General features: G+C 41.6%; 1 protein-coding gene and 1 long non-coding RNA gene across 6 annotated transcripts in view; both read left to right on the plus strand.

Annotated features, from left to right (window-relative positions):
• The window catches only part of LOC6047387 (probable ubiquitin carboxyl-terminal hydrolase FAF), a 319,428-nt gene that overhangs the window by 108,788 nt on the left and 185,949 nt on the right, over positions 1-24,691 (plus strand). For all 5 annotated transcript variants that reach the window (XM_038251497.1, XM_038251495.1, XM_038251494.1 and 2 more), the window contains 2 exons: positions 15,760-15,907; positions 15,964-16,269. In XM_038251497.1, coding sequence (XP_038107425.1) covers positions 15,760-15,907; positions 15,964-16,269 — 454 coding nt within the window. The remainder of the gene's footprint in view (positions 1-15,759; positions 15,908-15,963; positions 16,270-24,691) is intronic.
• Positions 20,657-21,299, plus strand: LOC119766602. Its single transcript, XR_005277001.1, has 3 exons — positions 20,657-20,877; positions 20,937-21,162; positions 21,223-21,299. It is a non-coding gene; the product is annotated as an uncharacterized LOC119766602 (long non-coding RNA).

Genomic DNA, 24,691 nt, shown 5'->3' on the forward strand with positions numbered 1-24,691 from the left:
CAACGGCCTCGATGATGTCCAGCTTGAAGTGTGGCAGCCGGCGTGGCTTGAGATCACGATGAACAGCGACAAGCACACCTCCTCCTCCAGAGGTGGTCCTGTCGAGCTGCGTCGCGATCTTGTAGTTTTGCAGATAAACTTTTTCACCGGGCTTCAGATGAGTTTCCGTGATGGCAGCTACGTCGATCTCCTTCTCGCGAAGAAAATCCACCAGCTCTAAGTTCTTCCTCCTAATGGAGCAAGCGTTCCAATTCAGCAGCTTGAGGGACCTACGATCCATACTGGATGACGAACGAGGTCAGCACTTCAATCTGCTGGGTCTTGGTTTTGCATCCACGCAGTGCAGCGGACATCTGTTTGAAAATATTGAGGAGTTCGGTTGAGGTGTAAAGATCATTACCATTTTCCTCAACTGCTGGTTCTTGGGTTGGTCTTGGCTCCTGGCTGAAGCCCGGTGGTGGCGGTCTCGGCTCCTGGCTGGAACCCGGCCGTGGATGATTCATCTCAGCTCTCTTCCTGGGATCCAACGGCAACGGTGCCAAGTTTGGGACCTGGCGTCGCGGTTGAAGAGGTGGAAAATTTTGCTCCACCAGGGCTGGAGGAGTTCTACGACGCTGAGGCTGATTCTTCGTCGATGCTTGCTGCCGAATTTTCACGAACTCAGCTCTCTTGGGGCACTTTCGGTCGGTTGACGAGTGCTCACCGTTGCAGTTGAGGCACTTCACCAGCGAATCTTGGATGCACTGGGATGTGATGTGCGCATCGGTACCACATTTGGCGCAACGACGCTTAGGTGGCAGTTCTTACCTCCGTGCCCGAAACCCAGGCAGTTGAAGCATTGTGTGACGTCACGATGCACTGGTCGGTATCGCTCCCACGACACGATAATGTTGAAAACCGCTCGGATTGCCTTCAGCTCAGGAAGCGTCGTCGATCCCTTAGCCAAATGCAGCAGGTAGAGCTGGTCACGGTACTTGATGTCTTTGTTGCGTCGGCTCATTTTGTGCACGGCCAACACATCCAGTTTCAAAACTTTTAGCTCGGCAGCTAATTCCTCCACTGGCATGTCGTACAGACCTCTGACGACGATTTTGTACGGCTTATCCATGGCGACATCATGGGTAAAGTACTCCGCCTCGTTTTCGGTCAAGTAATCCTTGACCAGTTGATAGTGCTGCCTGGATTGCACCAGCACCTTAAATCCGTCCTGACACAGACGAATGTTGCCTAGGACTTTCCCAGACTTGATGAGTTCAACCAGCCCCGCTCGAAAGTCGATCGTTGCTGCTGATTGCCGCACATAAAAAGGAGGCAGTTTCTCCTTTCGCTGTTTCACTTCATTCTCCTTTGCTTCCGCTACCTGGTCCTCGTCAGGCAGTCCAGCAAACTTGTTGTTCTTCAATAGCTGCTCCTCGTGCGACGAAGAGTTCTCCTCCTCCTCATCCATCGGTACAGTACCGTCGCTCTTTTTCGTCTTTTTGCTGTTCGATGTCACTTCCAAAAGCACCTTCCTCTTGGAAATTCCCGGTTTTTGGCCATCAGTTGAGGCCTCAACCTTCCTTTTGGAAATTCCCACTTTTTTGCCTGCTTGAGCCGCAGGTAGGGCAATATTGCCGGCGTTTTGCGCCGGGACGCGACGAGTCATGTTGATTCAGACAACCTTCACCAACGAATGCTCGGATAACAAACGGTGATGAGATAGAAATTTGGTGTCAAAGGGAGTCGTACGCGGCTTTGAAGTCGATGAAAAGGTGGTGCGTGGGGACTTGGTATTCGCGACACTTTTGGAGGATTTGTTGCACAGTGAAGATTTGGTCGGTTGTTGATCTCCCCATGACGAATCCGGCTAGATAACTTCCAACAAAACCTTCCGATATTGGCGATAGGCGGCTGAAGAGGATCTGGGAGAACACTTTGTAGGCCACGTTGAGGATTGTGATGGCACGGTAGTTCTCACAATCTAACTTGTCCCCCTTCTTGTAGATCGGGCATATTACTCGCATTTTCCACTCCTCCTGTAGCTGTTCTGACTCAAAGACCCCGACTATCAGTCGGTGCAGACAAGACGCCAGCTTCTCCGGGCCCATCTTGATGAGTTCAGCACCGATACCATCCTTACCCGCTGCTTTGTTGTTCTTCAGCTTTTTGATGGCATCCTTAACTTCCCCCATCGTGGGAACTGGCTCCTCTCCTTCTCCCGCTGTACCGATGAAGTCCTCTTTCCTGCCGCCTTGGACCCCTGCCTCTGCTTCTGCGCCATTCAGGTGTTCATCGAAGTGCTGCTTCCACCTGTCAATCACCTCACGCTAATTCGTCATGATACAGTGGACTCTCTGGCTGTCGATCTTCTCGATATCAATATTGCTCCAGCTGTCAATAATTTTTTTCAATCCCTTCAAATAGATTGCTTTGATTTTCCGTTCTATAATTTGATAACTCCCGCTCTCGACGGTCCCTTCAATATCGACAACGAGAGAGTCCATTGTAGCTCCATTTTTATCCCGGCACATTTCGACTCGCGGCGTGAAGCCGTTGCGGGATCCGTTGAGCTTCTTGTAGAACTTGCGCGTTTCGTTCGAGCGATGCAGCTGTTCTATGTCCTCAAACTCCAACTCTTCCTGGTGGCGCACTTTTGCTCGGAAGAGCTGGTGTTGCTGCCTTTGCTTCTGTCCATACGCCTTATCGTAATCATGGAGATTGTACTGCAGCATTGCTCTCCGTGCTGCATTCTTCTCCTCCAAAATCGCTCGACACTCTTCGTCGAACCCATCTTTCCGTCGTCCTCGTTCCACAAAATCCGATGGTGCTATCCGCTGCGTTGGTGATGGCTGCCTTGACGCTCCTCGAGGGGAGCTTCCCACAGCTCACCTTCCCCTGGCAATGCAGCCTCCAGCGAATGCGCGTACCGGGATGCGACTTCCGGTAATTTAAGCCGCTCCAGATCCAACCGCGGATCTCCAGGTGTACTTGTCTCGGAGGTTGTGCTGGAAGCAGGTACTTCGTACGGACATGTTTTTGGAGGTGGCGAAGTCGTTCAGCCGCAGGCCGTTTTCGTTCGTGCGTACGTGGGCGCTGAACTTTCCTATCACCGTCCAATTTCCCATAAGTTTGCCTTTTTGGGTTTTTTGATTTATATCGTTTTTATATTTACGTAAGCAAATTTACTATCCTGGTTTCTACCACACTGAAAAAATATTCTATTTTCAGTTATTAGCAATGTAATTAAGCTTATATCTGTAAGCCATCCAATTGAAATGCTGTCAAAGGCAAACTTATAGGAATTTGGACGAGCTTTCCGGTAAAAATATTTACGAGACTGTAAAACCAAGTCTGTCATATAGAAATTGCCAAAAACAACCAAAAATCCCGTTTTTTCAACATTTTTATTTTTAAAACCGCTGTATCTTCCCAAGGATTAGGACATAGGACAATGGTCAATATGGAGACTTTATGTAAAATTGTCTGGAGAATCGATTCCCACTACTGGATTTTAAAAATTTTGACATTTAGACCACTTTTCAAAAAAACAGTTTTAGTAAATGATTTTTGTATTTTTTTAGGAGAGACATACCATCCTGCATTCGTCAGTCTTTTGGTAACATTTTATGCTATTTCCTCAAAAATTTTGAACGAAAAAAAATCGTGACATAACCTTTAAATTTAAGTTTAAGACTTAAAAATCAAAAAATCTCATAGATGTGGCGTGTATTTTTGTTTCAGTGTATTTTTTTCAGAAAGCCCGTCCAATTTCCTACAAGTTTGTCTTTGACCACTTTTTGATACGACGCAACGGCTTCGAGATACAGTAATTTTTAAATTACAAAATACAAAAATATTTAAATACCTTACGCCCTTCTCAAATGTTATTTTCGAGTACTATTGGCTCCATATACACAAAAATGGCTTATATAGGCCTAGGATAACATGTCTACAAAGTTTCATTGAAATCGGAGAGGGTCGGGTACAAAAGTACCAGAAAAATACCTGATTTGAGCTGGAATTGCTCTATATCGAAAAGGTAGCTACCTTAGCTACCTTTCCACGAAAAAACATTTCAGGTACATTCAATTTCAATAATAATTGCCTTCCGCCATGGCGTGCAACGTCGAGCAGCTGCAGGATACTATCCGTAGAAGGTGCTGGTGGTCATGTTTTGTAGCCGTTTCGATTCGAAGTCGTCAGCGTAAGATACACGCAAACCTTATCCGGTAAACATCGGATGCGCATTCGGCTTCGACCATTCGATGTTCATACCTTTGAACATCGTACGTTCAAATTTCGTAAACATCACCAACACATATCAAACCCATTTAAATGGGTCTAGCTCATTTCCCCGAATGACATTTCCCCGAATGCCATTTCCCCGAAAATCATTTCCCCTAATTGGTCACATCCCCGAATACCACTTCCCCTAATCAGCCACATCCCCGAATGACATTTCCCCGAATATCATTTCCCCTAATCGGCTATATCCCCGAATGCCATTTCCCCTAATCGACCATTTCCCCGAATGCCATTTCCCCTAATCGGCCATTTCCCCGAATGCCATTTCCCCGAAGTGACACTTACGCCAATTGCCGTTTATTTTAATTTAAAATTACTCGAATTTGCATATCCCCTAATCATCATTTTCGCTAGAGCCTTTTTCCATGATTAACAGTTATTTTCTTCCTCAATTTTACCGAACAAACAGCTTTTTCGGGTATGCTGTTGATTAAATGTTGTAAATTGGGTAGTAAAGCCCTTTGTCAATTTTTATGAACAACCGTAAGAAATACGATTAAAAACCATTTCTGATAACTTTTTTTGTGCATATAAAAGTTATTGACAAGACAACATTTTTTCGATGGATCAACTATACCCCCCCTGGATCGAGCTGTCAAGTAGGAGCTTTTCTGCCAAGAAGGGCCGTGAAGTGATTTTTTTGGAATTGCATTAAAAATCCATTTTAAATCCTTTGCGGTCGTTCAATGGGTCATTGTACTTAGTAAAGCTTATTTTTCTTGTGAACAATAATATCACAAATTTAAGCTTAATTTTAAGACCCAATTGCTAGATTTTTGCCTTCCTCACTTTACTGAAGAAAGGCTATAAAATCACTCGAAAAACGAACTTCTTAATTTGACCTCCTAGACCCACCTTCACGTATACATAAGGCTACCAACTGTACGGATTTTTTCCTTACCATACGGATTTTCGAACCTCTTCGCGGATTTTTAACAGGCCGGAATTTTTGTAGGCAATTTTACGCATAATACGGATTTGTACGGAATTTTTACAACTTTTTAATCATTGAATTCTCGAGTTTTTTTTATTAGGTCCTATAAACATATGAAAGACAATAGTTTATCGGTCCTTTTCAAAAAAAACTCTGGAATTGCTTTTTTGATTTGGTCGAAGCTTTTGTTAACTAGAAATTTTTATTTTTCTGTGAGTTTGATTTAAAAAGGAAGAGTATTCCGGAGTTTCCTCAATTCAAACTTGATTATCATTATTTCTAGAGTTTTTGAACTATTGTCTTTCATATGTTGATAGGACTTTTTTAAAAAAAACTCTAGAATTGTTCTTTTAGAAATTCCTTCCTATATTCCATTTCTATAGGCTTTCTAAAACTTGTGAAAACATTTGATCATTTAACAAATCTAGAGTTTTTTTGAAAGGTCCTATAAACTGTTGTGTTTCACATGCTATAGGACCTTTTCAATAAAAAAAACGCTGGAAAAGTGATCGTGAAAACACTAAGAACGATATTATTCGTAAAAGCAAAATTGACATTTCGTAAACTTTTAAACGTTTAACAAAAACAAATTGAAGAACATAATGATTTGATTCAAATCACGGTTTTTTTTATATGAATACTTTTAAACATGCAAGTCAGAAGCACTCTGATAGCATTTTGTGAAATTTGTTAGTTGTAAAAACGACACAGTTTTATATTTTTAATTATCTGATTTATTAAATTTAATTTATCTAAATAATTCATTGACAGTTTTTGCTATACCATGGTATCATATCGGCAAGGTGTGCAAATGTGTGTGTGTGTGTGTATGTGTGTGTGTGTGTGTGTGTGTGTATGTGTGTGTGTGTGTGTGTGTGTGTGTGTGTGTGTGTGTGTGTGTGTGTGTGTGTGTGTGTGTGTGTGTGTGTGTGTGTGTGTGTGTGTGTGTGTGTGTGTGTGTGTGTGTGTGTGTGTGTGTGTGTGTGTGTTTTTTTTTTTTTTTTTTTTACAAGGTCGGAATCTGCTATCAGACACCTGAGAATTAATTTCTCAGGTAGTGTGGGGTTGGGAAAACAAAAGAGTTTTCCTGACCCACTAAACCAGTCCTTGAACGCCGTGCCCTTTTCCCCAGGACCACCTTTCGGTATAACTTCGGGGGGAGGCGTTGCCTTTTCTGCACTAGTCTACTTACAGGATCCATGCCGGGTACTAGAACCATTTCCTGTTCCACATACATATGAGTCCATGCGAGGGTTTAACCGCGCCCAAGAATCGCGTTGCTTTTGATCGGCTAGTGTGTGTGTGTGTGTGTGTGTGTGTGTGTGTGTGTGTGTGTGTGTGTGTGTGTGTGTGTGTGTGTGTGTGTGTGTGTGTGTGTGTGTGTGTGTGTGTGTGTGTGTGTGTGTGTGTGTGTGTGTGTGTGTGTGTGTGTGTGTGTGTGTGTGTGTGTGTGTGTGTGTGTGTGTGTGTGTGTGTGTGTGTGTGTGTGTGTGTGTGTGTGTGTGTGTGTGTGTGTGTGTGTGTGTGTGTGTGTGTGTGTGTGTGTGTGTGTGTGTGTGTGTGTGTGTGTGTGTGTGTGTGTGTGTGTGTGTGTGTGTGTGTGTGTGTGTGTGTGTGTGTGTGTGTGTGTGTGTGTGTGTGTGTGTGTGTGTGTGTGTGTGTGTGTGTGTGTGTGTGTGTGTGTGTGTGTGTGTGTGTGTGTGTGTGTGTGTGTGTGTGTGTGTGTGTGTGTGTAGGGATGTGGGTCTGTGGGTCTGTGCACCAAAAAATATGCACTCGATTATCTCGGCGCTGCCTAAACCGATATGGGCCGTTTTGGTCTCATTCGATCCGTCTTGTGGTCCCATAAGTCGCTATTGAAATTGGGGTCCCATATGTCGCTATTGAAAATTATAAAGTTTAGTTAAGTACTTCAAAAGTTATGCTAAAAAAACGATTTTGACAAAAGTCCGGAAGATTGTAAAAAGGGTGGTTTTTGCAAGAAAACCCGCCATGCATGTATACATTTTTAGAAAGGTAATAAAGAGACCTTTCCAACGCGTCAAAAACATCTAAGATCTGACAACCCTATCAAAAGTTATAAGCACTTAAGTGTTATTTATGCACTTTCTGGACGCCGGATCTCAGATATTTTGATAAAAACGTTGTCCGGATCTCAAAAGACCTTTCCAACGCGTTCAAGACATTGAAGATCTGACAACCCTATCAAAAGTTATAAGCATTTAAGTGTTATTGATGAACCTTTTAGAGGCCGGATCTCATATATTTTGATGAAAACGTTGTCCGGATCTACCATGCAACTTGTCGTTGGATAGGTAATCGAAAGACCTTTCCAACGAGTTCAATAGATTGCAGATCTGACAACCCTATCAAAAGTTATACGCACTTAAGTGTTATTTATGAACTTTTTTCAGGCCGGATCTCATATATATTGATGAAAACGTTGTCCGGATCTATCATGCGACTGATCGTTGGATAGGTAATCGAAAGACCTTTCCAACGAGTTCAATAGATTGCAGATCTGGCAACCCTATCAAAAGTTATAAGCACTTATGTGTTATTTATACACATTTTAGAGGCAGAATCTCAGATATTTTGATGAAAACGTTGTCCGGATTTATCATGCGACTTGTCGTTGGATAGGTAATCAAAAGACCTTTTCAATGAGTTCAATAGATTGCAGATCTGACAACCCTATCAAAAGTTATAAGCACATAAGAGCCCTGAATTATTATGATCTTACTACCCAATCTGATGGTATGAATCAAGTTGATAGAACACTGAAAGGTCCGTCCTTTTGTATCTATTTTGGATAGCATTATTCTCTAAATGTGAGGAAGGCACCAACCACCTAAGGGTGGATTAAGTAATGTTTTGTTGTTCAATTAACATTTTGTATTCAAACGCATGATTAGATGTTGTTTTTGAGAATTTTGTTCAAGAACGCAAAAATCGAACAAATACATAAGGCTGGTAAAATTTTTTTTTGAAGTTTTTGTTGATTATACTTTTCGCCAAATCCCAAACCAGCAATGTGAATAAAATGATCAGTGTGAACGGGGTTCTACTGATACGGGGTACTACGAAAATCGCACGGTATGTTTTTGAATCATAAAAAATAACAAAACTTCTATTGCATTATTATTATCATGTCTATAAGAGAAGGGTATTTGTTTTGAGAATATATAAAAAAAAAGTCTGTAACAATATTCATTGTATTTGAATGAATAGTACCAAACCTTCCAACACCCCTTCCCCCCTAAAATGCTACGTCTGTTCTGAGGGAAGCCAAAAAGAAAGTTGATCATTCAAGGCCAATACGAACCTTTCAAGAAATATTATATGTAGTTTGATGTGATAGAAAGGCCATCATCATGCCAATAGTCGACTCTCTGGCTGTCGATCTTCTCCATATCTATAATTCTCCATCTATCGATGAATTCTTCAGTCCCTTCAATCTGCATACTTCAATTATCTTCATTCCTCGATATTTTCCCTTGCTTGAAGGATCTCTTCCTCGCAGTCCCTTGGATTCTGTTTGCTTTAAAAATCTCTTCCGGTTGTCAATAATTTCAGTTTTCATGGCTTGCATAGACATTTTTTGGCGAAACGAAGCTTTAAAGGGTGTTTGACATTAGTTTGTTTTTGTTTGATGGACGTTACCATGATTCTCTCCCATAGCTGGGTATCAAGAAAAAAATATTTTCAATCGAGTCTTCATTTTGCATCGTTCTGTAATCTGATGATTCTCTTCCTCGACGGTCCCTTGGATATTGACAAGCAGAGAGTCAACTGTAAAATGCTATTTCCCCGAACGCGGTCAAGCCGAAATGCCCGCGCGCGCTCCTGGGCACCGGGCATTTCGGCTTGACCGCGTTCGGGGAAATGGCGTTCAGGGAAATGACTATTCAGGGATATGACTAATCGGGTAAGTGGCATTCGGGATTGTGGCCCATTCGGGAAAATGGCATTCAGGGATGTGGACGATTAGGGGAAATGGGAAATTCGGGGAAATGTCTATTAGGGGAAGTGTCTTTTCGGGGAAGTGGCATTCGGGGAAATGTCCTTTCGGTAATATGGGTTTCGGGGAAATGTCATAGATTCATTTAAATGTATGTGTGAGCCTCCCTATCGAACTGTTGTCTTCCTCTTCTACTTTGTTTTAATAGCGGAGATTCTTCCTTCTGCACGTTTGACAGTTGAAATTTTTTCTCGCGCAGCTTTTTGTTTTGCCCGGATTAAATCCGCAGTTTTCCGGATCTTACTCCAAAAGTTCAGGTTCCCAGTGTGTTATAGTCAGTAAGTTTTTTGTTTTGTTTTTGGTTTCTGTGAGAGAAATATTATTCATTTTTTTTTTTGCTTTTGATGACGTCCTTCAACTTTGTGCGCAAAACGCTCGAGGTGCTGTAAGAGTCCTTCAACAAGCGCAAAGGGCTACAATTTGCGACGTGATACGAAGGGCCGGCAGGAGGAGGAGGTGGAGCCTGCCACCTCGCGGGTTCGGGATCTTCGCTACTGATAGTTCCGGCAACCTCCAGTCAGAAGAGATCCAAGCCAGCACGTTCCGACCGAAAGAGGACACGATTATCAGGAAAGGCTTGGTGCAGAGCGAATCCAAGGAAAATCGCTTCGACAGCAGTGATACTCGCGTTCCGTCTGTTAGCCACCACTTGCGGCAAACGAAACCCTTTTGTGCCGAAAAGCTCGACTGATCAACCGACGTCGTAGTCCTTTGCCGTTCCGTCGACAGTCTCCACCATTCCGCCGATTTGGATCGTAGAAGGAACTCCATGACAAAAGGTCGAAGAAAAAAAATCCAGGTTTGTACGAAGTTGGATCAGGCAAGTTGGAGAAAGACCGACGAGTTGATGTACACGGTCAAGGTGACCAAGAAGAAGAAGAAGGAACGTTCGTTCGAACTCTTCGAATCGCCTCGATCCTCCGTCCTGTAGAAACCATTTCGAATCGCTCGCACGATCACAAAGTCCACCCCGCAAGTAGGACGATCGCAGCTCATCCGTCGGATTCACCGCTGACCGAAACCCTCGCCCCGATCGCGGATTTAGTCGTTAGAGACTTCAATAGCTGAACTAGTCGGACCCCGTGATCTGGGACCGGGTTTTGCCGAACAGCACGACAACGACGACCAAACAACCAATCAATCAAACGGGTTACTACACTGTTCTGTTGTTACGGGTAAAATTGCTAGTGATTTAATTAGAATTTATTCAAAGCAATACATTTTTCCAGGTTCATCGATTTGGCCCTTTTCAACATGACTAGGGTTAGTGAATTTTCACGATTTCGCAGACAGCGTGATATTCGTGAAATTTTAAGATTTCCGTGAAATCCCGTGAAATTTATCAATTTTCTCATATCAGCATAATAAATATTTAAATCAAAAATAATATTAAAATAAACTTGATTAGTTTTGGAATCATCAAGTTATCACAAGGATGATATGAATGGTTGCAGTCATTCGCAAATCAAAAAGTTTTATTTTTTACAAATTATGACTTTTTCAAAACAAGTAAAAATTGAATGAGTAAGTATATTGTGATAAGTTTTTGAATAATCTAGTCTAGGTGTTCGAAGGCTTGATTGTTGAGGCAATTGCAAACCTCTTTTTACACCTTAGCTTCCATCCACCCCGGGATTCGAACTGACGACCTTTGGATTGTTAGTCCAACTGCCTACCAGCGACTCCACCGAGGCAGGACCCAGAAAGACGACTCCTACACCTGGACTGAGCTAACGACCTAACCTTTTTAGGTTAGTCCGGGCCAACATTTACTTTCCGTCCGACGGAAGGCGTGATCAGACAAATCTCGTCTCGAAAAATGCCACCGGGACCATCTGGGATCGAACCCAGGCCGACTGGGTGAGAGGCAACCACGCTTACCCCTACACCACGGTCCCGGCATTTTTTGAAATGTATAAAATAAAAAAAAAATCAAGCTTCAAGATTAAATATTTATTTATTAAATATTTTTGATCTTAGAAAACATTTTAGATTTTTCTGGTTCCTGTTTAATTATCAAGATATTTGATTATTTGGATGTTAAAAAATATCACTTTTTTGTTTTCTGTTTTGAGTTTGAATAAAATATTGAAGATTTCGTTTCAGGTTGAATAATTTTTGCCTATTAATTTAGTTTTTGAAAAGTGAGATGAAAATCTTTAAAAATATGTTTACGAGTTTAAATGACGCATAAAATTCAAGTTCCCAGTCACGAAATATTCTAGCAGAGCTGATTCTGCCAGAATCCTGCTAGAACCAACCGTCCCCTAACATGACAGTTTTCGTGAGTTGCGCGTATCCACCGACAGATGGCAAGTGGGCCTTGCCGGAGTACGCCCATCAAATATGCTACTCAAAATTTGCATAGGAAACTTTTTTTTCGTGACGGCTTTTGTGGCACGCTCACTTCAACAGTTCTAGACTAATATTTGAACGTGGCGTATCTCTAAACAAGTTTTGAAAAAAATGATCCCATAATGCTTATTTTGTCGTTTTATACCAAAACAAGGCAAAAACTATATTTAATTAAACTATTCGCCATTTTCAAAAATTTGGCTAGCTAATATCGAAGGCCGCCATCTTAGGCCCACTGGGCCCACAAAACGGGGTACGCTCAGTTTGTATGGGAGCTGTCAACATGCTCCCGGGCTGGCTAGAACGGTAGAACATTTCTGAAAGAATGCTGTAAGAATATCCAGCTCTGTAAGAACTCTGCTAGAAACCTGCTAGAAGGTCGTGACTGGGTTATTTTAACCATTTGGACAAGATTGTTAAATCTTGCGTCGATATGAAAAAAAGCTGTTCAATAAATGAGAATAAAAAAAAATCCTGCATTAAGGGTGCCCAGCAACCAAGAAAGATGTTGTCTTCATTCATGTTGCATCAATCTGATTGTAAAAATAGGCAAATTTTGTTGTAAATCACTTAGTAGACAGTACTTAACGGGATGCATAAAAAATTATATCGATAGTTTCCGTAGTTTCGAAAATACTAAAATATCTGTATCTAAAATCTGTGTTCAAAAGCTCTAGTTGATGTGCACCTTTAAGTTTCAGAAATTTAATAATAAATCACTTGAAAACTATTTTGGAAATTGGGAAAAGCAGTGGTCCTCGCACACCGCGTTCAAACGCGTTCTCTGTTTTCTGTACTCGATCAAACACCAGCACCGCGTGTGCACGCGTACAAACAAACCTAAACTCGGCCGTGTACAGGCTGTACCCGCACACAAACCTCAAGTTTAAACCGAACCTTGCACCTCGGGTACAAACCCCGTGCAGGCCGACGACGCAGAAAAGAGACAAAAATAGTTCCCTCACACTCCCTCTGCTGTAAAGTGATTTTTCATTCTCCGCTGCAGTCACACTACAGTGTTTGTCGCAGAGAGAGTGAGAAGCAGTCATTTTTTCGTCTCCTTATACGCTCTTCGCTCGCACGGCGTTGTACCCGAGGTGTGCACCCCGTGTTTACACCGCGTGTAAACTTGAGAGCGCCGTGCGGGAAGAACTCGAACATGGTAGCCTGGTGTGTTTGAGGTTTATCTGCATTGAAAACTTGTACGGCGTGTGCGGCGTGCATGCGTTTTGGGAAAACTGGGGAAAAGTTTGTTTTTGTGTCACGGTCAAATTTTGTGGAAAATTTTTTAGTTTAATGAAAAAAATATACAAAATGATGCAGAAAAAAGGAGTTTCTGTAATTTTAACCTAAGATCTTTAGAGTTATTTTAACATTGGTCACGATCCGCGAAATTTCCGTGAAATTTGGTGTTTTGAAATTAAGGTCCCCGTGAAATTTGCAATTTTTGAGCGTGAAAAATCACTAAGCCTAAACATGACCATCATCGAGAGGGTTTCGAGAGGGAAAGTTTTTCGCCGGAATCAGTTGCATCCATCAGATCGGGGAAGTCAGTGCTGCTCGTGCGAGTCGAATTCATCGACGCGGAAATACTGCTGTTGGGGTGCTTCTCTAGCTTCACCAGCGCTTCGAGGAACTGAGCAACGTGTCCGTCGCCATGGCAGAAGCTGCCAAGGTCAAGAGGAAGTCGGTCACCACCGGTAGCTTACGACGTAACTGGTCAATCGAAGTCCCTGCACCATCAGCCGGCCAAGCCATCGCCACGTTGAGAAATCAAACGCCTTTTCGAAGCGGCACCTGATATCGCACTCAATGAAGCTCGCAGAAATGGGTCCCGTTCAGGTGGTATAATTCGAGTACTAGCCGCTCAAACGCTTTCAGGCGGACCTACCCCAAACCAACCCATCCAGATCAATTTACCCGTCTCAGGAAGCTACTAGGACGACGAGTACGATCCCACCGCGTACGTCAAGCCTAGAGGGTGACGATTCTCGAGATTTTCAATTTTCCGGGATTCGAGAGTTGAACTTGGCAATTTCCGGGACCCGGGAGTTTTTTTACTACGCCAACAGTGTCAAAAATTTAAAATGAAAAGTAATAAATTTGTTTCTTTTAAATGAATTCAGTTACTGTTAATTCATACTAATTCTATGAAACGTTAATTTAAGCAGCCTCGTTGCGTTGAGGAACTGTATAAAACTTTTGATTTTTTTTTCTGAATCTGCAAAAACAAAATCGTTTATTGAGTTTTTTAAGACTCAAAATTGTAGTTTAAAATATATACGAATCTTAATTCGCACTGAGTGATTTTTCAAAAGGTTCACTAACTTGTTATTAGATTTTTGTAAATAAATAACTAATATAATAGCTTATATATAATTTCCCATTATCGGGAATTTTGCAATATGATAAACAACGACTCAAAACAACAAAATAAATTGTTTTTTTTTTTTTTTGCAATTTTTAAGTTCAACATTAAATATCCATTGAAGAAATATTTTCAGTTATCAGGATTGCTTTGCTCAAGGGAAGATATGGAAATTGAACTTAACTTGAAAAAGCTTTTCCCTTTTACAAATAATTAGAAAAAATAATATTTGAAAATAAAACATTTGATTTCATATCTGGGGTTTAACTGCTAAATAATTTTTAAGGCAAATTTTGGGGTCCACCTTTTTTATGGCTTCTCTAAATTATAGTTATTGGAATTTTTGACAAGTTAAAATTTACACATTCTGAATAAGAAGATCAGAGAAACATTGGTTTATTCGAACTTGAACATTGGACATTCAATGTTCTAAACAATTTTGAATTTTTCAAATGTTTTTCTGATTAGTTTATATAATTTTGCTTCGATATTTATAAGTTTAAATTTCCCGGGAGTCTCGACCGAATTTCCCGGGAATTCGAGAGGTCCAGAATGGTCAATTTCCCGGGCAATTTTTCCCGGGAATTCCCGCTCGTCACCCTCTAGCTCAAGCCAGCGTTCGTCGATTCCGAGGTGGGTAAGACTAGAGATCCTTAATAGGGAGACTGGTCGAAGTGAATTTGACGTTCCCAAACAGACACGAGTTTGACGTATCCAAACGAGCATTTGCCTTTACGCCCAGCAAAACTTATCAGTGTTGCCATGCTCAAAACATACGTTGCCAGATCGATTTAGCCAGCTTAGACCAGTCTCCCTATTTAGGGTCTCCAGGTAAGACGACGTATTACACAGCAACATTCTGTTAAACTGCTTCGATACTGCTCAGCGGGGGTGGCCACTTGAACTCGGCACCAGCTTAAACGATTAATGGTGTCGTTTTTGCTGGCCGCAATACGCCAGAAACGTGATCGACTCCCGGCGCAAAAAGTTCTGCGTGATCCTGCCTCGTGATATAAATGTGTCAAAAAGATGACCAAAAACTAAGATATACTTGAAACTTGTATTGTATTGATGTGTTCTCTCTCGGAGGAATATTTATCAAAACAGAGAGTTTATGTTGTTGTTAAACCTTAAATTAAACTAATTCTTTTGTAATTTCAGTTGATTTAGTTTAATTTTAGTTAAACAACAACAAAAATTGTCGGTTTTGATGAATATTTCCTCCATAATTTTGGTTTGCGTCCTAAATATCGATTAAATCCATCTGGTGGTGAAAAGCGGTACTATCGCTACTGCAGAGACGTACGGTGGCGCCGCAAGTGTTGGATAGATGAATCCACCAAATTCTGCGTGCGACGACACGCACACATATAAACGAGCTGTCAAATTTTCCAGAAAGCACTTTGAACATCGAATGGTCAATTCGTGTTGCGTATCGAATGCTCATGATCGATTATGAGCATTCGAAGGTCAAAATTTCGGTACCAGTGGTCATATAATTCACATTGGCTGTTTTGCGTGTAGTTTAATAACGGAGTAGCAACTCGTTTGGCAGTCAACCATGCTCATCAAACATTCAGATTTTTACTAAACCCGACAACTCCTTTTTTTGACGTTCTGGATTTTTTACTTGCCATAATCCAATTTTTATTCTGTGTGGTTACTTGAATATTTTGTTAGTTGGCAGAGTTTACCAAATATAAATTGTTGTTACAATCTTGAATGCAATCTGAACATGTTGGCACGGAATTGTTGTTTTTTGTTGGTACTTAAAATAATCGAGACTATACATTTCAGTATCTGGACTGGCAAGAATCGAAAGAATGGTGATTGACGACTGTGTTGAGGCTGGAGAATCTTCAGAAACTCGTTACCAATTAACCGGTATCGTCGTTCATAGCGGACAAGCATCCGGTGGCCACTATTTCAGTTTTATTCTGCACAAGTAAGTTTGATAGTATATTGAACAAAATAAATTACGAATATTTCTAATGGTTGTAGGACTCCAGATGGCGTTGAAAAATGGTATAAATTCGATGACGGTGAGGTATCCGAATGCAAGATGAACGATGATGATGAGATGAAAGCACAATGTTTCGGTGGAGACTATATGGGTGAAGTTTATGATAACAATCTGAAGCGGATGCAGTATCGGCGCCAGAAACGTTGGTGGAACGCTTACATGCTGTTTTATACACGATATGACCATACTACAGTAATGCATGCAGATAGCATAGAGCAACTATCTTTATCAGAAAGTAAAAATTGTGTTCTACCAATGCCATCTTCCATAGAAAGAAGCCTAAGGTAAGTTTTACTGTGGTGACATTTTAAAGATTTCTTTCCTTGGATTAAGTTGGTTGAACATTTAGGAGCTAGTTTACAAGTGGGACAAACTCCTTTGTTAGGGCAATCCTTTCGGCTACGACAATCTGTCTGAAATCATCGGCATCAATCTCATAGGTGAATCAAGTAAATTTTTTTCTCGGATATTGGTTATAAAATTGGACCAGCGATGGAAGAATCTTTATCAAAAGAAAATCTTCATCAAGTTAAAAAATCGGAAAATATCATGGCTCTCCTCTCTCTTGAACGAAACATCAGTAAAAATAAACTCAAAAAACATCATGTGAGTTATTCGGTAAAACACCGACTTCCTACTACACTCAACCCCCGGAGGTTGGTCACTTTTTCGATTGACACTTTTTTAGTTTATAGCCTGTAGGTTTGACAAAGTCAAATTCAAAAGTGACGAACTGTCACTTTTTACACGAGACTCACACATACTACCAAACAAAACGTTTAGTATTAAGTGTGAGCTCTGTGTAAAGAAAACTAAAAAGTAACCCCGTTCGTTTGACAACAGTTGGTGTCAAACTATCGGGGTTTCAGTGCATACCTGCAGGTGTAACGTCACACGTCGAAAATGACCTGTCACTTTTTGTTGATGAACAATGTTTGTAAACAATACAAAATACACGAATTTAAGGTGAAACTGGAGGTCGACCAAATTTCTCTGCGACTTAAATCATTCGCAATCGCTTTCGCATGGAGATGGTAATCTTAGCGGGGTGAAGACTGGATTTCGTCATGTATATAAGTTACGGAAATTGCTTTCCACATAATTGATCGACGCCACCAACATCGTCAGCACAGCCGGCAACAGTAACCCAAACTGCGAACAAAGCTAAACTTCGTTTACCTCGCCGCGAGTAAAGCAAGTAGCTCGATTAATGCTTTGCAAGCAAAACCTCAGTACCTCGTGTGTGAGGCTCTGGGGGACTTTTCGATCACAATAAAATCAGAACATTTTGGACAGTCTAACACAACGCGTCGGCGTTATTTATTTCGAAACTTCCCCCCTTTTCATAATGGGATCTTTATAACTGGCGCAGTCGAGTCTTCGCCGGAAGGTGGCTGTGCCCAGTGATTGAAGTGGTCGTTCGCGAAAATCTCGGTAGTGAGACCAAAAGTGCAAGTTAAAGCGAAAAACACGGCAGTTGTTCATTCAGCAGAAATTCGTCACCAACGGCTCTGGAGATCAGGAGTGAAGCAGCCAAGGAAATTACCTGGTGAAGCAGCCACCAACCGAAGAAGATGAACCAACGTTATCCGCTGGATACTTCGGCAAGAGGCGTGATATCATCGTGTGTACATCGCGAAAAACTCAGAACCGAGTTCAGGAGCGCAGCACGACATGGATTTCAACACCTTCGACGAGGGAGACAAAGGAACAGCGTTACCCGGATTTACAACAAGCATCAAAATTTAAAGTGAAAAAAATCTAAATTCAAAATTCAAAAATATTTTTCCAAATTTGATAAGTTAAGTGAGTGTGTGTGTGAGTAAAAACAAAATCAGCAATTCGGAAATCATTTAAATAATTTAGCATGATCAGACTAACTAATTTGACAAAAGGAAAAAACACGATTCAAAATTTATTTTTTTAGAAGGTGTGTGAGTGATAAAAAACAAAGAAAACCATTTCAAAATTATGCAGCAAAAAAAAATTCAGTTAATCGAGTGTGTTTGAAATTGTTGTGAGGAAACATTACAATGAAATAATAGTTTGTTTGTAATAGCTAATTACAAATCTCAATTTGTAATTCAGAGTTACAAAAGTATAATAAATGAAGATGTAATTGAAGATTACGTAATCTTTGATTACAAATATTTGTAACACTTAATTACAAAACAGCAACAACTATAATGTTTCAAACATCACCAAAGAAGCTTGAGATATTTCAAACTCGCTGAGTGACCTGTTTGGTAGTTCTTTCCGATGGAAAATTTATGTGCAGTCGATACGGATCGGGACGATCCTTTCTTGGTGAGGGAGCAGTTACGGAAATTGCTTTCCGCATAATTGATCGACGCCACCAACATCGTCAGCACAGCCGGCAACAGTAACCCAAACTGCGAACAAAGCTAAACTTCGTTTACCTCGCCGCGAGTAAAGCAAGTAGCTCGATTAATGCTTTGCAAGCAAAACCTCAGTACCTCGTGTGTGAGGCTCTGGGGGACTTTTCGATCACAATAAAATCAGAACGTTTTGGACAGTCTAACACAACGCGTCGGCGTTATTTATTTCGAAACTTCCCCCCTTTTCATAATGGGATCTTTATAACTTATATGATGATTGTCCAACCGAGGTGGCTTAGGGAATTAAAACCAATTCTACCAGAACAGGACAGGCAGCACCATGAAAGCCATCCATTGCCGGCCGCTCTCATTTCCACCATTCACCGGGAATAAGGCTTAGCTCGGTGGCAGTGCGTGGCCGAATGGTTACGCTGTCCGCTTTGTAACCGGATGATTCTGGGTTCGATTCCCATCTGCTCCAACCTTCCATCGGATGAGGAAGTAAAATGTCGGTCCCGGCCTTGGTTGTTAGGCCGTTAAGTCATTCCAGGTGTAGGAGTCATCTCCATACCATAAGTACAAACAACACACCAAACCAAGCCTACTCCGGTGGAATCGCTGGCGGCGGTTGGACTCGCAATCCAAAGGTAGTCAGTTCATACACTGGGGTGGAAGGTTCCGAAAACCGCTTCCTAGCATCCAACTCCAGCATCCAAGTTTAAAGTTGTTTTATGTTACTATTTAACTCAGAATAGTCAAAATATGAAATTCTTTTTTTTCCTTGGATGGCCCACCTCTTACCCATACACATCTTTGTATTAATCTTCTCATTGAAAGATGCCGGCGACAAAATTGGGCGAAAAGTTCACCGCCCGGAGATCGCGAGTTGGCGCGAGCGAAATAACACCACGAAAAAAGATTCGGGGGTGCATTGGGGTTAAGTGATCATTTCGTCATTCGGTTTAATTAAAAAATAATTATTTTTTCGTAAATATCGCTACTTTGATGCGATGTAATTCATTTTTACAGTAAATTAGGCATTGTTACATCAAATTTGACCTTTCAAACGCACTAGAATGGCCAAATTTTAAAACATCAATGTTTGCCAATTTGACCGTTTTACCCCAATTCCCCTTGTAGAACAAAAGAAAAGTTCATCCGCGGTCTGTCAGCAGCGCGCTGTTTTGTTTGCTGGATCAACATTTGGAAATGTCGAACGTTGAAGGAAATCGCTCAAAAATGGAAATTAATCGATTTCAAATGTTATGGCCGCAAATGAAAGGTAAGGGTGGCTAATTTTTGATTCCGATCTGTAAAACTAGTTCTGGCGAGGGTTCTGGGCATTGCGGCAATCGATTTTACCGGCGGGTTGCTTCCGGTTGCATTTGATTTGAGGAGAAGGTTTTTCAATCCACCAGGGGCTTATTCGGGGGCAACAGTTTCGGTCATCCGGAACTTCCGGTAAGTTTCATATTTGCAGTGTTTAGCATGAAAAACAAACTTAGACCAATCTTTCAAATGTGCGCTCTTTTTGAGGAGGGGGCGCAAACCGAAGAAGAGCGCAACTCGGGGGAGCGTTATTTCGGGGTTTAAGCGCAAACCGAAGGAGCGTTATTGCAGGGTTTTGGCGGAAAATGAGATTTTCTTTTTTAATTTTATTTACAATTAAACGAAACATTTATATAAGGGGTCATCCACAAAACACTGATAATGGACCATCCTCAAATCTGGGTATCCAAAAACTCCCGGATGTCATGGCCTAGAAAGCTACCTGATCAACGGAGGTCTCGACGGAGGTCTTTATGGGTGAATTAACCATCGGTATACACTCAAACCCCGATGGTTGGTCACTTTTTCGTTGGACACTTTTTTAGTTTGTACCCCGTTGGTTGGTCAAAGTCAAACTAAAAAGTGACGAACTGTCACTTTTTTACACGGCGCTCACGCACACTATCAAAACACACGTTTGGTAGTGTGCGTGAACTCCGTGTAAAAGGGGTGTCAAACTAAAAAGTGACCCCGTTCGTCTGACAACAGTTTGTGTCAAACCATCGGGGTTTGAGTGTAGCTTCAGTGAACAACGATGGAGACACTGCACACAAAAAAATATTACGGTAATGACAAAAGTAACTCACTTTTGAATTAAAAAGTTGTTAAAATTTGCTACATTAAAAGTTTTTTTCTTGTTTTGAAAATGAAAACTTTTACTGCTACAGTTTTTGAAAATCTCATTGCTCACTGATTTAAAAGTTTTTACTTTTAATTCGACTGTAAAATTTCTTTCATTTTGACGTTCTCGTGTAACCGTGTACGCCTAAGTCGCAAATGTAAACAAACACTTTGGTGGGTCCGGTGGTGCTGGTGAGTCTAGGACGCAAAGCAAAGCCGACCGCGGCAGCAGCCAGGACTCGGACGCGGAAACCTTCGTGAGCCAAACAGCAGCAGCGGAACGCCTTCGAAGGAGGGTGGTGCAGGAGCGGGACGAGGTCGAGTGCTCGAAAAGGACAAGGCCAGTTTCCTGCAGGAACTGCAGCTGTTCCACGGCCGGAATGCGTAAGAAGGAAACTTGGGTGTTTTGTGGGGTTTTTGATTGATTTTGTTTGTTTTTGTAGGATGAGAGGTAGGAATGTGGATTCGCACCGGTTGTATTGGGTGGTGGTGGCCCGGGATTGGTGGTTGAAGGTCAATTCGCGTGAGATTAATTTCCGGTTTTTGGACAAGTACGCGAAAGTTTATTTTCACGATGGGCCTCCGATGAAGAGGAGGACGACGAAAAGCTACATAATCGGAAGTGGTCAGCGCAGATGTTGCACTCGGTGCCGGCGGTTTACAGCACCGGTGAGTATTGAGAATGTGTGCAGTGGCTAGCCAACTTCACTTACTTTCCATCTCTTTTAGCAACTTCCCGCCTACAAACACTCACGTCTCGACGGCGCAGCTTCAGCCGAATGAATCTGGACAGTGAGCCAAAAAAATCTGTGTCATTCTCGAAGTAGGATTACGTGCTCAAAATCGAACTCCGTTCCGAGGGCCTCATCAACTCTATGTTCCGGATGCGCTTCCAGGATCGGGAACTCCCCGTTCAGGCACTTTATTTTCCAGCCGGGAAACGTCGACCACCCTTCCCGTATCAATGGCCAACTCCTCCAAGACTGTCCTGATTGAGGCCGGAAACGTGACCATCGTGTTACACTGCTGTCGCGCGTCGAAGCCTCCATCCGGAACCGTCCAGCCTGGGGTATTCGGAAGTGACCGGTGGCGTACCGTATGAAGCAGAAGCTAGATGAGAATCGTTAAATACAAAAAAAAAAGTGTTTTTCTAACATACTGTTTAATTTTTTTTTAACGGTGCACATCAACCAGAGCTTTTGCACCAAGATTTTTGTTACAGATATTTTAGTATTTTCAAAAGTACGAGAACTATCGAAATAGTTTTTTATTCTTCCCCTAAAGTAGTGTCCATAAAGTAATTTACAACAAAGTTTGATTAGTTTTACAATTCCGTTATTGCAGGATTGGGTCCGTAAGTTTGACAATTTTGGAATAAGAAGACAACAACTTCCTTCGTTGCTGTGCACCCTTAAATAAATGTAAAAAACCAAGCACATTTTTCTGAAATTATCCCTGTAGTGCTAAATGTTGTGTATTCTTGCCATAAAAGGTTTCTTTTCCAATTAAAAGTAAAATATTTTTACCAATACAACGATTTTGTTCCATAAATGCATGGTAGTATCAAAAACTTTCCAACTTTTAAATTGAAAAGTTTGAACTTTCTACGAATATTCACCAACGCGAACTTTTAATCCAACGAACGATCTTTTTAAATTTAGAGTAATTTTTCTTTGTGTGTGGGGTACGTTGGATTGTTATAAGTCTTCTAAGAACCATGTTGGATTATTATGGGTCCTCCAGGAACTCCCGGGAGTTATGACCTGATGATCCAAGGCTGTATATCATAGGTACTCACGATCTTGCTTTGCATTAGTGTGAGTGCATGACTCCGTGCCACTAAAACCAAAACAATAACAAACGAACAATGGACCGTGCCAGGAAAAGCAAAACATAAACAATGTCAGTGGCAGTGGAGTGAGAGAGTCAGAGATAACGATTTTGACAACCGCACTACTCCACACTCGCGAGTACCTTAGGTAGAAAGCCATGCTGATGATCTACCTAATCAACGGGGGTCTATATGCACCCAAAGTTAAAGAACGAGGGGAAAGTCCTCCCGAAAATAAACGTGAGGAAAGTACTATTTTGCGTGAGTAAAGACCTCTCGCGAGTTCATTCGTTCATTGACGAGTTCATCCAATTGAGTGGCTTATATGGACAAATGACCACCACTTAGTCACCGAACCATGGTGGCCTATACGGCAAAGGCACGGTTCAATAAGCCGAAGGTCTTTTTCTGAGTACAATGACACTTTGTACGACCGAGAAGGATTTAAAATCGATTTTAAATCAATTTAAAAAAAAATCACAGCTCGTTCTAAGTGGACCTTAGTTGATTCATCAAAAAATGTTGTCCCGTCCTATTTTTTGCATTTAAATGAAAAAAAAAATGATCAAAAATGGGTTTTAATCTTTTTTTTACCGTTGAACATAACAATTGACTCAGGGCTTTAGGACCCTGTTGTCTATATGGGTGAATTGATCATCGGTGTGGCTTCAGGTAGCTTCAGTGAACAACGATAGATACTCTGGGGTACGTTGTTATCGATCATCCAAGAATTCTAGGAAGTGATGACCTGATGATCTACCTGATCAACGCGAAACTATATGGGTATATCAACCATCGGTATCGCTTCAAGAAGCTTCAGTGGACCATGATAGACACTTTGCACCATGCTTGATTGTTATGGGTTTCCCAGGAACTCTCGGAAGTCAGGTAAATCATCAGGTCATAACTCCCGGGAGTTCCTGGAGGACCCATAATAATCCAACATGGCGAAGGGTATCCATCGTGGTTCACAAAAGCTATCTGAAGCTATACCGATGGTTAATTCACCCATATAGACCTCCGTTGATCAGGTAGCTATCTAGGCCATGACATCCGGGAGTTCTTGGACACCCAGATTTGAGGATGGCCCATTATCAGTGTTTTGTGGATGACCCCTTATATAAATGTTTCGTTTAATTGTAAATAAAATTAAAAAAGAAAATCCCATTTTACGCCAAAACCCCGCAATAACGCTCCTTCGATTTGCGCCCAAACCCCGAAATAACGCTCCCCCGAGTTGCGCTCTTCTTCGGATGCGCCCCTTCCTCAAAAAGAGCGCACACTTGAAAGATTGGTCTAAGTTTGTTTTTCATGCTAAACACTGCAAATATGAAACTTACCGGAAGTTCCGGATGACCGAAACTGTTGCCCCCGAATAAGCCCCTGGTGGATTGAAAAACCTTCTCCTCAAATCAAATGCAACCGGAAGCAACCCGCCGGTAAAATCGATTGCCGCAGTGCCCAGAACCCTCGCCAGAACTAGTTTTACAGATCGGAATCAAAAATTAGCCACCCTTACCTTTCATTTGCGGCCATAACATTTGAAATCGATTAATTTCCATTTTTGAGCGATTTCCTTCAACGTTCGACATTTCCAAATGTTGATCCAGCAAACAAAACAGCGCGCTGCTGACAGACCGCGGATGAACTTTTCTTTTGTTCTACAAGGGGAATTGGGGTAAAACGGTCAAATTGGCAAACATTGATGTTTTAAAATTTGGCCATTCTAGTGCGTTTGAAAGGTCAAATTTGATGTAACAATGCCTAATTTACTGTAAAAATGAATTACATCGCATCAAAGTAGCGATATTTACGAAAAAATAATTATTTTTTAATTAAACCGAATGACGAAATGATCATTTAACCCCAATGCACCCCCGAATCTTTTTTCGTGGTGTTCATTCGCTCGCGCCAACTCGCGATCTCCGGGCGGTGAACTTTTCGCCCAATTTTGTCGCCGGCACTTTTCAATGAGAAGATTAATAGCATGGAAGAATTACAAGCAGATATCTTTCGATAATTCAATTGTCCGTATTTGAGAGTGCCCTAAATCTAACTCTACTTCTGCCCATCCGTCTCTCTCATTTGTCATCTCAAGGCGCTCATACTTTCAAGAGTCTTTTTCATTTCACCAGATTGCTCACATCCTCTTTGGGTACTGGAATCATTTCCTGTTCCACACACATATAAGCACATAGGGGTTTACCGCGCCCAGATTCGCGCTTCTTTGGACTGTTTTATATGCGGCCCAGTGACATCCTCATTAGGACGAGAACCGCCCAAGTAACCATCCAGCACTAAAACATGGTCACTGTTCAGCACTGACAGCGCTTTTACAGCTACGAGTAAAAGCTAAGAAGTTTTGAG

Source organism: Culex quinquefasciatus, chromosome 2 (genome assembly GCF_015732765.1).
Source record: "Culex quinquefasciatus strain JHB chromosome 2, VPISU_Cqui_1.0_pri_paternal, whole genome shotgun sequence".
Taxonomy (NCBI): domain Eukaryota; kingdom Metazoa; phylum Arthropoda; class Insecta; order Diptera; family Culicidae; genus Culex; species Culex quinquefasciatus.